A 13,066-nucleotide genomic window follows, 5' to 3' on the forward strand; every position below is an offset into this window, starting at 1 on the left:
ACTGTGAAATGGAATTACCTTTTATTTTGTCTGTCCCCTAAGGATGAGAGAACAGGGAGGTGGTGGTGAGGGAATCAACAGAAGCAGTGAGGGCAAACATGGACTTACAAACTCTCTCCTGGCTTAAATCTCAGCAGGGCTTGTACAAATAGGACAAAGTGTGGCCGATTCCTAGGACAGCAAGAATAAACAGGGGACAACCATGGAATGTTTAATGCCTCATTGTTTCAGTGTTTACTGGTAAGAAATGGCCACAGCAGTAAAAAACAGTGAAAAAAATGCAGAGGTGGGAAGGGCTGAACTATGTGAAAAAAGTGATACTTCCAAATTATCTGAAGGAACAGGATTTACCCCAAAGTTCTCGAGGAACTGGCATAAACCATCTTGGAGTTGTCACCAAATCCTTGGTGGGAGGAAAGGGCTTCCAGAAAATAGGAAAACCATCAAATTACTGAGTAGTGATCAGTGACAGATTTGACAACATGGAATTGTGTTAGGGGGCTCATTCCCTTCTGTGGTGAGAGGAACAGGAATTGCAGCTTCTCAGCCTCTGGGGACCTCAGTGCAAATTCCCAATTTCCTTCCACACCTTTCCACGAGTGTTAAACAAAACAGTTGGGCTCTAATTCCACCACTGGATTTGGAAATCTCAGCCATTTTTGCTGTACTTAGTGAGTTATACATGGATTTTGCATTATTTTAATTTCTTAGTGGTCTGTTACATCAATTCTCATTGCCAATTAATGTTCAGTTTCACCTCAAAAGCTTTGATAGCATGTATTTGCTTTAAATTAATTTTAATTGCTTTTTCTTACATGACTCCCAAATTTTAATGAAATGAAACAAATTAATTTCACTAATGAAGTGAGTTCCATATTAACTCCTTAATATTTATACTCAGTTTTGTTTTGTTTTCTAAGGGGGGAAATGTCAGGTTTGCAACCCATTATTTAAGTCTTTACATTGTTTTCAGTTCTTTGTGTCTTAGTTTTCTTCTGGCCCTTTGAAATAAAATACAAAGTCTGGAGAACTCTTTGGCCACTTCCTTTGGTAAGTTTTTGTGCAAAGTGACCTTCACAAAGATCTCAAATAATCTATGCCTTTGACAAAATTATAAATAGAAGCACTTCAAGGAGCAAACACTGGAAAAAGAAACAGCACTCTGTACCAAAATAAAGTTTTTGGTTTTTCTCCCTTTAACATATTTTTAAAGAAATTCTTGTATTAAGAACTTTTTTATTTTATTGAAGAGCTAAAAGAATGCTGAACTTGATCACCTTTAGAGGCCACCAGAGCCTCTGCTGGGTACCAGCTCTGCCCTGGGAGTCCTCAGGCTCACGTGAGCTCCCCATCAGATCTTCCTGATTCAGGTTTTGAAGGGCTTTTCTCCTTTCATAAAATAGGACAAGTGGTCAGAGCACATAAAAAAATTATCTGGGCAGCTATAGAGGGAACAGAGAAACACAGGAAGGTTGAGTCACTTGTAACTCCTTGAACTCTTCCAGTGTTACCTACCCAGTGTTCCCTAATTAGTGAGTTTACTAAGCTGAGTTTACTACTTTCCTACCTTATGAATATTTATCAAGGATCCATGGGCCCTTCCCAAAGGCCAGGAGAAGCTCTCTGGCTTCTGCCCCAGTGTGGGTGTCCCACAGGGGTTGCACAATGCTGGTGAAGCTGTGTGCACACCTTTAACCTGGTGTGTTTTGCTGCCTTCCCTGTTCCTGGTGTTTTCTGAGGAACAGGGTGTGCTGCACACTCACACCTGCAGAGATCTCAGCCACTCTCAAAAAAGGCAGACAGGGCTCCTTCCCCCACTTTTCTCACTAGAGCTGGCCCTGAGCACAGCACTGCAGCAATTATGGAGCAAAGCTTGATAACAAATCAAAACAGGTGATGGTTGATGTGAGGTTGTGAAAAACTGCTCAGGGCTAGGAGGGAAACATCACCTGTCCCCTCCCTCCCTCCAAACCTGTCCTGTGGGTGTGTGCAAAGCAGTTCATACACCCAGTCCATAATTTCAATTCACAGCTTCTGTAAAATAAATGGCATTTTTAGTTTAGCAAAGCCAGAGCCCTCCATTCCTGAGCACCACAACTCCCCTAACCATGAGAGTCAGAGACACGGGCAAGAGGGAAACACAAAAAATCAGGATTTAGAATCCCCCTCTACTAAGTGCAAAGGGTCTCCTAAGATACCATGAATGGCAGTGCCATTGCTTCCCAGAATTTACTGGGGAGTATTTGAGTAAGAAAATCCATTCCTGCAGAGGCTGCTGTGCAGAGCAGAGCTCCCACCTTTCTCATGGTAGGTGGAAGCCAAACACCATGGCCTGGTGTCCAGAACAGGCTCTAATCCCTTCCAGCAGAGAGCTCCTCTTCCCACTCACACTGTGGTGTCCAGGCATGTGGACAACTCCAGCAGGGAGGGGCTGGGTCCTGGGAAATCACAAACTCACCTTTTGCTGCTGAGCAAAACAGACTACCTGTGTGAAACAGGGCACAGAGCATAGCTCTGTTTTTTCTGTTTGCACAGCAGTTTCAGCTCAACAGCATTTCACAAGAATGAATCCACACTCTAGAACATTTAACTAACCCATTAGATTACTCTATCAAAGTCTTTTTCAGATTATAGCTTAAAATTTCCTTCCTTGCACAATCCCTGATCTGATTTACCCCACAGAGCACAGTGGAACATGAGGCAGGGCAGGAGCAGCTCTGTTAGGACTCAGCATCCTCTGCTTTTGTGCTGCTCTCCAGGTCCTGGCACCTCCTCACCACCTCTTCAGAATCTGCACATTTCCTGATAGCTCTCCCAAAGTTCAGTTCCTGTGTTCCTGCAGATCTTAAAATCAGTTTGGAATCTATAAATTGAGATTTTTCCCACCTACTTTTCCAGGAAAAACAGCTCAGTGATGGTTTCTGGAACCTCCAGCAAACTTAGCTGATTCTGCCTCCTCAGAACCAGTCTTGTGAGCTGAAACTCCAGTTCACACCTCTGCTTTCAGAGCAGTTCACAGGCATGTGTGCAAGGGAATCACCACTTCTGCTGGCAGAGGCAATAAAGATTCCTTCATTAAAATTGCCTGCACTTTCAGAAGTGCTGCTCATACTCCTCCTCTTGAAAATCCTTGTGAATTATTGATTGGTGTGTATTCTGTACACATCTTGTAAAAATAACAGAACTTCTGCTCTGAACTCTGAATCTGGAGTTTAATGAGATTATTGTGACTTCAGGACAGGAATAGGATGCTGAAACCTCTCCCATCCAGCATGGGAAACCAGTGAAGTAACTGGGAGTAACTGGGAGTAACTGGGAATCTCAATGTCTGTACCTGTAACACCTGGGACATATTTTGTGCCAGTCAAAGTTAGAAGAGAGTAAAACCAGCCACAGCAAGTACATTTCAAATTGTCCTCTCTAGGCTATCATAACTCAACTCAACACTTTAAAACCAACTCATGTTTTTCAGACAAGTGACCTCTTGTTTTCCACCAACAGAAATTTTCAGGAACACACAGAAAGCAAAAGTGCTGAAGAATATTTATTTTACCATATAATGACATAAATCTCATTAATACTGTGCTTTGTTTAAATATAAAAAATATTCCCAAATACATTAGTCAAGTAAGGGCTTGTATACCATAGGTGCTGGTGCTTTGGAATTCCAGATGTAGTAATCAGAAGAAATCAGTTCCCGGGCTGAAGGGAGAAAACAGGTAAGAAAAATAAATTACAGGGTGCCTTACAATCAGACATTCCTTCATCCAAGTTAAGTGACTATTAATCCATCCTTACCAGTTTACAGAAAAGGTATAATGGCCTCTTTAAACTATAAGACTCTTACTATTATTTGAAAATCGTTTCTGATAATGAGACATTTAAAGCCTCAGCTTCAATTACCTTTACTAATGTATCAGTCATGAGCTTAAAATTCAAACAGAGGTTAAGTCAAAAGCAGGTGGATGGCTTGGATTTTGTTCAATGAATATAAATTGCATGCTGGATATAAAACATGAAAATGCTGCTTTTTCTGTGTTACAATTCAGGGCTGAGTGTGACCTGTCTCAAAATTAACAGTGTAGACCATGCTTTTCAAAAGGCATTCACAGACTTCTGCTACCATGACTGGCAGAAGTTGCAACAGAGAGACAACTACAAATAAAAATGCTTCCATTAGGCAGAGCTGCTCAGGTTTAATGAGTGCTTTCTGTGTGCCATTTAGGGTATTTTTGGTGCAGGCTTGGCAGTGCTCATGTGTGAAAAAGCAGGTTTGGGTTCTGCTTCACACATTCAGTGTAGAGCCACATCCACCAAGGGGTGCTGGTGTGGTGACACTGACAGCAGCAGTGTCACCTTGCATGCAGGAGCCGAGTTCTGTACCTGGGTACTGCCACCCACCTGAAATGTCTCTGAAAAAAGTGTCCTAAACAAGGGGCCAGACTATGGAGGATCATTCCCTGTTCCCCCAAAAGAGTTCTGCCATTATGGAGAGCATAGGAACCAGGGCAGAGGAGAGAGAGCCCCAGAGAGAGGCTGACTTTGTAAGAGCTCTCATTTCAAAAGCAGAGGCCAGTCCCTACTCCAGGGATGCTTTAAACAAAAAAACACTAGCTCAAAGGCAGAAAAAAAAAAAAGCTGAACTTCAGTTACATAATTTTAGTCATTGATACCCAGTTCATAATTTCAATTCAATTTTAGCAACTCACATGCAGTAATTTTGGGCTTCCCTGGAACAAAGATCTGAACAGAATGCTGGTCTACGTAACATCCAGTAAGTGTGAAGTCTGGGATCCTAAAATACAGCTACAAAAAGAGAGAAAACACCATCAGATGCACATTGTCACCCTTGCTGTGCAAATCCTGGCAATCTGTGTCACACACTCTGGGTGTGCAAGGGTACTCCAAAAGGGCAGGATGTCAAAGCCTCTAGGCAGGACAACAAAAGTCCATGCTGAGAATATGAGATTTTAAATCAATGTATCTTCAATGGAAGACTTTTAAAAAAGTGACTACTAAGGCCTGTTTTCCCAGAGCCTGTGACTTACTTTTACATATGCAGTGTTCCCAGTGCACACATAATCAGTTGGGTGCTCTTTGCCTGCAGTGCCAAATGACAGAGTTCCAGTCAGGGAAACTTCCAAAGATTTGGGGAACTTCTGTCCTAAAGGCAGAGACAGCATCTATCAGATGTCACACAGCTGTGCCCAGGCTGCAGAGAAGGGGCTGGGGGAGGAAGGGCAGTCCCAGGGGTGAGCTCCTTACCAATGACCCAAACCAGGAGGCTCTTCTCCCGGGACAAATCCAGCTGGCCATAACTAACTTTGTACTCTAACTGAGCAATGGGGCCCCTGTGTGAGAGAGGAGAAATGAAACCACTGGAATTACTGTCATTCAGCATTTGTTAATGCCTGTTTTTTTACAGAAAGCCAGGAAATGCTGACAGACATTATTTACGTGCATACAGACAAATCACACCTATGTGAGCACACTGCTAATTTATGAGAAGAAATTACAGAGCAGGAGGAAATCACCATGCTCTCAGCCCAGTAATCACAAAGGAGCTGTTGATGTTTTAGTTCACTGACAATGTTTTACTAACACTATGATCAACATCAGCAACTTTGTATCATTCCATCTTTGAATTTTCATGATAATTACCTGGCAGCAGAGTCATGACAGCTGCCAGAGAGGCTTAGATGAAAACTATCGTTTTAATTTGAAATAACTATATTTTTGGTAAGCTGATCTGTAGCTAGGATTAGCAGTCTTAAAGAACAGGTAACCCTGGGTTGGAAGTGATCTCCAGCTTAATCCACCTGGGGGATTGTGGCAGTGTTTCATGTGAGAAAATACCACAGGGAAACAGGATGAGCAACAGAAGTGTTTGGAACCTTACCAAATATTCTGCTTTAATTCTCTATTCTGGAAATTAAAGGAATTCCAAGGTTGGTGTTCACTGGTAGCACCCTGATGGAGCATAATCTGTTATATTGACTCCTGACAAGTTCATTTTGGAAAGACAACAGAGAAATGGAAGAAACTTATTTAGGCTTTCTTTATTCTTACCTGTTGAAGAAAGGTATACGAGCTTCACAGTACTCAAAAGAATTCTTTATGCTTTCATGGAGCTTTAAATTAACTGTTATTTTTATCTGTGATCCCTCTTCAACAAGCTGGTAACATCCCAAAATTGGTGGGACAGGAACCTGGAAAAAACTATATTCATTCTCAAGATATATTAACACCATCACCACAAGATCAGTTACATACTGTTTTCATTGCTAAAGTACTTTAAAAGAGACCCCAGACAGATATTAATTACTGACTGTGCTAAATTCTTCAGGCTGCTTGTGATAACAGAGACTTGGGGGGCATCACTTGACATCTCAGCCTGGATATATTTTGCCTAATTCAAGTATTTAAGTGGCTGATTTAAAGAGAGAGCAGCATTTCCAAGCAAAGGTACCAGTAACTCCTGAACTTGACTCAGACAACTCAAGTCCTTAAGTGCCTTCCAAGCAGTTCATTACATAAAAACCATTTTATATAATGCTTTATTATGTATATTGGACTCAAACTCACTCCAGCATGCCCATGTGGGCACAGAGGTGATTTTTTTTCCATTGAACACTAGAAAACAGCACGGGCTGGGAGGGTGTTGTTACCTGGGAAGTGTAGTAACACAGGTTGAAGGAATCTGAAGGAGGAATGAAAGGGAATTTGTAAGGTCCATTGAAGACAGCATCATGCAGAGGCTCAGCACTGGTGGACATCAGCATGGCAGGGTCCACAGAAGTGACACAGTGATGGACCACGATGTCCTGCAGCGGGGGCGCGTTGCTCGGGAGGGTCAGGCTGAGGGTGACGTTTGGGGCAGACCCCTCTATGTCACACTTGGGAAAAGGAAGTCAAGCATTATTCTAAAGTAACTGAATCAAGTCACAACCAGATGTTCAAAAATAAAACCCATTTTTAGCATTAAAAATAAATAAAATCCCTACCAATTTTCAGTTGGCTTTGATCACTAATACTAACCACCAGTACCATCAGTCCCACACACTTGCTGACAATTTAATTAATTAAGCTGCTTTTACAACATCCACTTAATGAATTTCCAGCATGCTCTGGATGGCCTCTGTGGTTCCATGCCAGCTCTGTCACAGCAAGTGTCCCTTGTCACATTCCTCCCCATGCCATCTCAGCAGGCCATGATCACACCTGGAATTTCTTCTTGTGTAAGGCCATCCATACACCCTGCAAAATGACCTGGGAATTGTCCCTCTGAGAGCAGGAAGCTGCTCACCCACATCAGCCCTACCAGCATGGCAGCTGGGAAATGACCCAGGCTTTGGAAATGCAGCATTTAGGTCAGCCTCCCTTAGAGATGAGTATCACACTTCATGCAAATAATTAAATTATCACTTTTTTAGCAGGTCTCCTTGTAAAACACTGGCAGTTACAAATACAGTGTGCCAAGCTAATATTGTGTGCTTCCTAAGCATAATTCAGAGAAAAGAATGAATCATAGTACAAATTACAGTTCCAAATTTTAATATATTTCATAATTATTACAGATGTATTTAGTCAATAATCCCCAGTTTGCAATATTAAACAAAGAGGTATTTTAATATTAAACAATGCCCAGGGAAGTCCATCCCTGGAAGTATTCAAGGCCAGGGTTTAGAGCAATCTGGTCTAGTGGAAGGTGTCCCTGCCCATGGCAGGGGATTGGAATGAGATATCTTTAAGGTTCCTTCCAATCCAAACCATTGTGGGATTCTACAATGAAAACCACCGTCACATAGAAACCATCCAAAATAATTATACAACCAGTTTCTTTCACCAGGTTCTTTATCAATTGTTCTTATGTCATGAAAAACCAGCATCTGTGGGATCAAAATATTGTAGTAGAACAAGGAAGGATAGAAGATTAAACTTTCATTTGGCAGGAAATATAATTAAAAATGCTCATGTGAAGACACTTGTAGAAGACATTTAGACATCTCAGCCTGGATACATTTTGTCTAATTCAGGCATTTCAGTGGTTCATTTAAAGTAGGGGCCAAGCAGTCAAAGGTACCAGTAACTCCTGAATGTGACTCAGACAACAAAATGGGGAAAATTTTCAACCCAATATATCATGTGACATGAAATGAGTATTTATTTAGCACATCAAACGCTCTCACCTTGCAGTTCACAGCTCCATAAACTTGCCACGTGTCCACCACATCACTCTGGTCATACTGCATACACTTGACCTTCTCAGTGATGCAAACATTCACCTGAGGTTTGCCCTTGTACCTGCAGGATCTCCAGGCTGGCTGATCCTTATCCACAGGCATCTCCTGGATGTCCTCGAAGGAGCTGCTCAGGCTGCGGATGTTGGTGTTCAGGGGGGTGCCCAGGGGACAGGCCTGGATCAGCAGATTGCGGAGCTGCCCGATCTTTGAGTTCAGCTCAGCCTCGTTTTTCCTGCTGGGAGAGACGTAGTCCATGATGCCCAGCAGCAGAGCCAGCCCCTGTGAGAGCCCGGCGACGGTGAGGAGGGGCGGCCGCGGCTCCAGGCTGCCCTCCACCAGCGGCACGCAGGCGTAGATGAGGCCGCTCCTGCGGAAGGCCAGCACTGGCCAGAGCTCTCCGGCGGCGGTGGCCAGGGAGCGCACGCAGGAGTGGCTGAGGCGGGTGCAGCTGTCCCTCTGCTCCAGGAACACGTGCTGGTGCAGCAGCCCCAGCTCACAGAGCAGGGCCCTGAGGAAGGCGCTGTCCGAGGGCACGGGGACGTGCGTGGCGCCGTTCGAGGTCTCTGCGCGCAGCTCCACCGTGGGGTAGCGCCTGCGGGGAGGGACGGAGAGCTCAGTGCCACCCAAATGTCACCCCAAAACACAGCTTCCAGGGCCACAGCCACCCAAACCCCCCTCTGGCTGCAAAAGCATGAGGAAAAGCTTTGGGTTACTGATATTGGGTTTCTCTGCATTATTCAAACAACTCTCCCAAACCCGCTGGGCCTAAAAATAACTCTGTGTTATTCTTAACTTAGTTACGCCTGCAGCAACTTGATAAAAGCACTGGTGGGATCAGAACATAAATCACTGTCAATAAAACTATCCCAGGAGTAGTTAGGATTCTTTATAGCAAGTATAAACTTTGAGTAAATACATTCTCATGAGTAAATACTTATTTTTTTAAAATAAAATGTGAATCTATGCTGGCTGTCACGCAAAGGTACAGGGAATAACTCCCATCAGTGCAGAACTTCAAATATTTCTAAGAGGCAAGATCACACTGAAGATAAGTTCTCAGATATTTAAGAAAATGGATGTTCTATGTAATACAATGCAACTACAACAGCTTTTTGCCTAGAGTATACTAGTGCTACAGCTTTGCTGCTATAACAATAACAACAATAAAACCACCACCACCAATAATAAAAATTCCACACTGCACATGGAATATATGTGACTTAAAGCTTTTATTACTTCTTCATAATTTCATTTTATCAAGTATTTAAGATTATAATGATAATGTCATAGACAGAAATTTTGTCCAATTTAGAATTGCTATGTTGTACCGATACATATTTTTCATTTCAAATTTTCTAGAGATAATACTTGAGGAATATCATATTAACTGTTTAAAACTATATCTGGGATTTTTTGTCCTGAAGCAGTATTATTTTTTAAAGTGGAGTGGGATGAATTTCTTTTCAAGGTAATCTAAATCCATCAAGAGGAACTGAGGAGTTGTCTTTCAATAAATAGCTGACAAAAGAAAAAAATATTATTTCCATGAATGCACTGGTTTTTCCATGGTTTGGTCCTGCAGACTCCCCTGAATGTCACTTACATGAAGTTTGCTGACAGCCTGGCTTTCCTACATTCTGTTTTGTGGATTCCCTCCCTTAGTAATTATCCACAGACCCTCAAAGTGCCCATCACAGGTCACACACACAAAATTAAATCACTTTATGGATCATCTTGAAGCAGATGTTCTCAGATGTTTGCACTCAGAGCCATGCTTGCATGCCAGTGTGGGAGAAAAAAACTGCACAGATACATAAATGCCCTCATTTGGTGTCCTTTTTATACCTTTTTAAGGACACATTGACAGCCTGCTTCTTAAATTGCCATGGAACTTGCAACCCCAGCAACGTGGGACTTTGTTATATCTATGACTTCCATCTGTAGCACTTCCCTCCTGCTCCTGAGCACTTCCATGGATTTTATCCTGCTGCCTAAGTCCCACCTACATCATCTTTTCTGAACTGAATAACTGGAGGAAGCTACACTTCCTCAGGCTTATTTCAGTGCTTTTTAAAATTTGATTCTTAATAAGGCATCAAGGGCTTTTGTGTTGTTTATTTTTTTTTGGTAAGGGAAAAGCAAACATAGAGCAAAGCCAGAGCTACAAAATTCGTAAACAGGATACAGATGACAGCCAAACACCTCCCTGTGGTCTCACATTTTATTCTGAAGAGCAAAGAAACAAAGTGGGTTAACAGCTCTAAAATTTATGAGGCTTTGCAGAGCCAGGGTGTTGATAAGAGGCTATGTGTAACCTTGGTGATCAGCTCTTATTTTTGGCCAACATTTCCAAAACAAGGGAAGAGGAGATATTTCAGTCTGGTTTTGTCTTAGTCAAGTCCCAATCTCTCTGCTCCACTCACTGAAGCTGTCCCCACACCACAGCAGCCTTCTCCTCCCCCCACTGAATTTTACCAGCTGAGTTATTAGATCAGTTAGTTAGCCCTTCAGATCCCAGTTTTTCAGTATTCCCTTCTAAAATGTAATGCAAACTTAAAAAAAAAAAAAAATAAAATGGAAGTTTCCAAGGATGAATGAACTTCGGTGACTTAAGAGAGACCCCATCCTTGTTGCCTGAATTAAGTTATGATCAGCTAAAAAAAAAAAAAAAAAAAAAAAAAGTGTTGGGGGGAATGCTTTGATGTCCCCAATGTCCTCCCTGAGGTTAAAGATCAGGGCTCATGTATCTCCAGCTGAGTGGCTAAGTCCTGAAACCAACAGTTTCCATGTGATCCGGGCATTCTTTATATCTGCGTGCTTTGTTGAATTTAAGGTCAGTTAGGAGGATAAACTTGGGGCTTCCACAGCCCTATTATTTCCTCTGGGAACTTGAAAGATCTAAGTCTGGAAATCACTTGAAGCATCAAGGATAGTTTGCCCTTTTCAAAGGAGTGCTACTCCTTGTCTGTGCCGCTCACTGTGTGACAAGTCACTTCAGACATCCCTGTCACCAGCCCCTCCTGCTCCGGGGTGATTACACTCTGTGAGGTTTTGGGGACAAGGCTTTCTCTTTATCTGTGTTTGTAGAGGGGAGGCCTCATCTCTAGTCCTCTAGGTAATACAAGGACCATAATACTAATCCTAAAACAATCAGAGGAGTGTCCAATGGAGAGATCTGTCTGCACCTGAAGATGGAAGATAGTCTGCTTACTCTTTTTGCTGCTTTTTTTTCACTCTTAGGTTCTCTCTCTTTGGTTTTACTGAATTCAGACTAGGACTGTAGGTCACTTTACCCAGGTCTTTTTTTTCCCACAAACTTTCTCTAGCGCCAGTTACTTTTATTCTCATTGTCTAGATTTCTCTGAAATCACTGAAGAAAAAAAAAAGGGGTAACAAATCTTGCCAGCCCAACAAGAGTAACCTGCCTAGCCTAAAGTCTTATACCTGCAAGAATTCTGAGTAAAAATTCTTCCTTTGGAGGACTCTTTAGTGTTCAGTAACTTAAAAGTCCTCTGGTAACTTTAAAAAAATGCATTTATATGCAAAAATTTGCATCAAATGGAAAGCTGAATTTCTGTCTGAAATACAAGCAATAATATATGCTTTCTCCTTTGTCCATTTTGTTAATCTGACAGTATTTCACAATCACTGCCTTGTCCTTTTCCATGTTAGGATGGAAAAGAGCTGGGCAAAATGTTTACAGAGCCAAACAAGAAAGAGGAACAGAAACTGATGTGCAAAATGCAGAAGCTGTGAAAAAGCCCCATATTTAGTTAAAAGCACATAATGTGAATATGCTTCTGATTCTGAACTTCAGGAAATCGGGGTCAGAAACACACAACATCCAGAGGCACTGGGATGAGACAAGGGATTTATTCAGTATCAGATGGGGGTTTTTTTGTGTTTTTGCGCCTGTTTTGGAGGCTGAACTGCGGCCCCACAGGGCAGCAGTGTCCCCCGAACACCCAAACTCCCAGAGCTCCTGATCCCCCCAGAGCACCAGGATTTCTTCCAGGACATCCAGACCCCACCCAGAGTATGAGGATTTCTTTCAGGCCATCCAGACCCCCCCCAGAGGACCAGGATTTCCTTCAGGACACCCAGACACCCCTCCCAGAGCACCCGATACCCCCAGAGCACCAGGATTTCCTTCAGGCCATCCAGACCCATCCAGAGCACCAGGATTTCCTCCAAGGTACCCAGACCCCCAGAGCACCGGGATTTCCTCCAGGGTACCCAGACCCCCAGAGCACCAGGATTTCCTCCAAGGTACCCAGACCCATCCAGAGCACCGGGATTTCCTCCAAGGTACCCAGACCCCCAGAGCACCAGGATTTCCTCCAAGCCATCCAGATCGCCAGAGCACCAGGATTTCTTTCAGGACATACAGACCCCCAGAGCACCCCGGCCCCCTCAGGACCATCCCCCGGACGCCCGGTTCCCTCCAGAGCTCCTGCACCCCTAAAGCATCCGCTCCCCCCAAGAACACCCGCTTCCCTCAGGGCACTCAGATCCCTCAGAGCATCTGCATCCCTTCTACATCACCCCAGGCACCAGCCCGACCCTCAGACCTGCCCAGCCCGCCGTGCCCGTGCCCCCTATCCCGGTACCGCGGCTACCTGGAGAAGAGCACGGCGCCGCCGGCCGCGGGGTCGTGCCTGAGGAGCCAGAGCGCCCGCAGGGCCATGGCGATGGTGGTGACTGTGGTGACAGTGCTGATGGTGGTGATGGTGGTGACAGCGGCGATGGTGCCGCCGGTGCCGATGGCGGCCGGGGAGGAGCCGCGGCCGCGCCGTGCGCGCCCGGCGCTGCCCCATTTCCGG

At 43.8% G+C, this 13,066-nt stretch overlaps 1 protein-coding gene across 2 annotated transcripts; it reads right to left on the bottom strand.

Moving 5' to 3' along the window:
* Positions 1-3,531: 3,531 nt before the first annotated feature.
* Positions 3,532-13,066, bottom strand: AP5M1 (adaptor related protein complex 5 subunit mu 1). Of its 2 annotated transcripts, XM_056492874.1 has the most exons (8): positions 12,863-13,066; positions 8,190-8,835; positions 6,669-6,896; positions 6,070-6,209; positions 5,266-5,351; positions 5,049-5,164; positions 4,710-4,806; positions 3,532-3,702 (listed from the first exon to the last, which is right to left on the bottom strand). In XM_056492874.1, exons 1-8 carry the CDS (start codon positions 12,928-12,930, stop codon positions 3,620-3,622), a joined length of 1,464 nt encoding a protein of 487 aa, XP_056348849.1. In that variant the 5' UTR covers positions 12,931-13,066; the 3' UTR covers positions 3,532-3,619. The 2 variants fall into 2 exon arrangements, with proteins under 2 accessions (XP_056348849.1, XP_056348850.1); XM_056492875.1 differs by lacking the exon at positions 3,532-3,702 and having other exon boundaries at positions 4,717-4,806; positions 5,049-5,183; positions 12,863-12,979.

Source organism: Oenanthe melanoleuca, chromosome 5 (genome assembly GCF_029582105.1).
Source record: "Oenanthe melanoleuca isolate GR-GAL-2019-014 chromosome 5, OMel1.0, whole genome shotgun sequence".
Lineage (NCBI taxonomy): Eukaryota > Metazoa > Chordata > Aves > Passeriformes > Muscicapidae > Oenanthe > Oenanthe melanoleuca.

Excerpts from the sequence above, each read along its gene's own strand:
- AP5M1 (XM_056492874.1), bottom strand. The coding sequence starts at position 12,930 with ATGGCCCTGCGGGCGCTCTGGCTCCTCAGGCACGACCCCGCGGCCGGC. Across the intron at positions 5,165-5,265 it reads CCTCCTGGTTTGGGTCATTG|GACAGAAGTTCCCCAAATCT; the intron begins GTAAGGAGCTCA and ends CTCTGCCTTTAG. Across the intron at positions 3,703-4,709 it reads GAAGCCCAAAATTACTGCAT|CCCGGGAACTGATTTCTTCT; the intron begins GTGAGTTGCTAA and ends TTCTCCCTTCAG.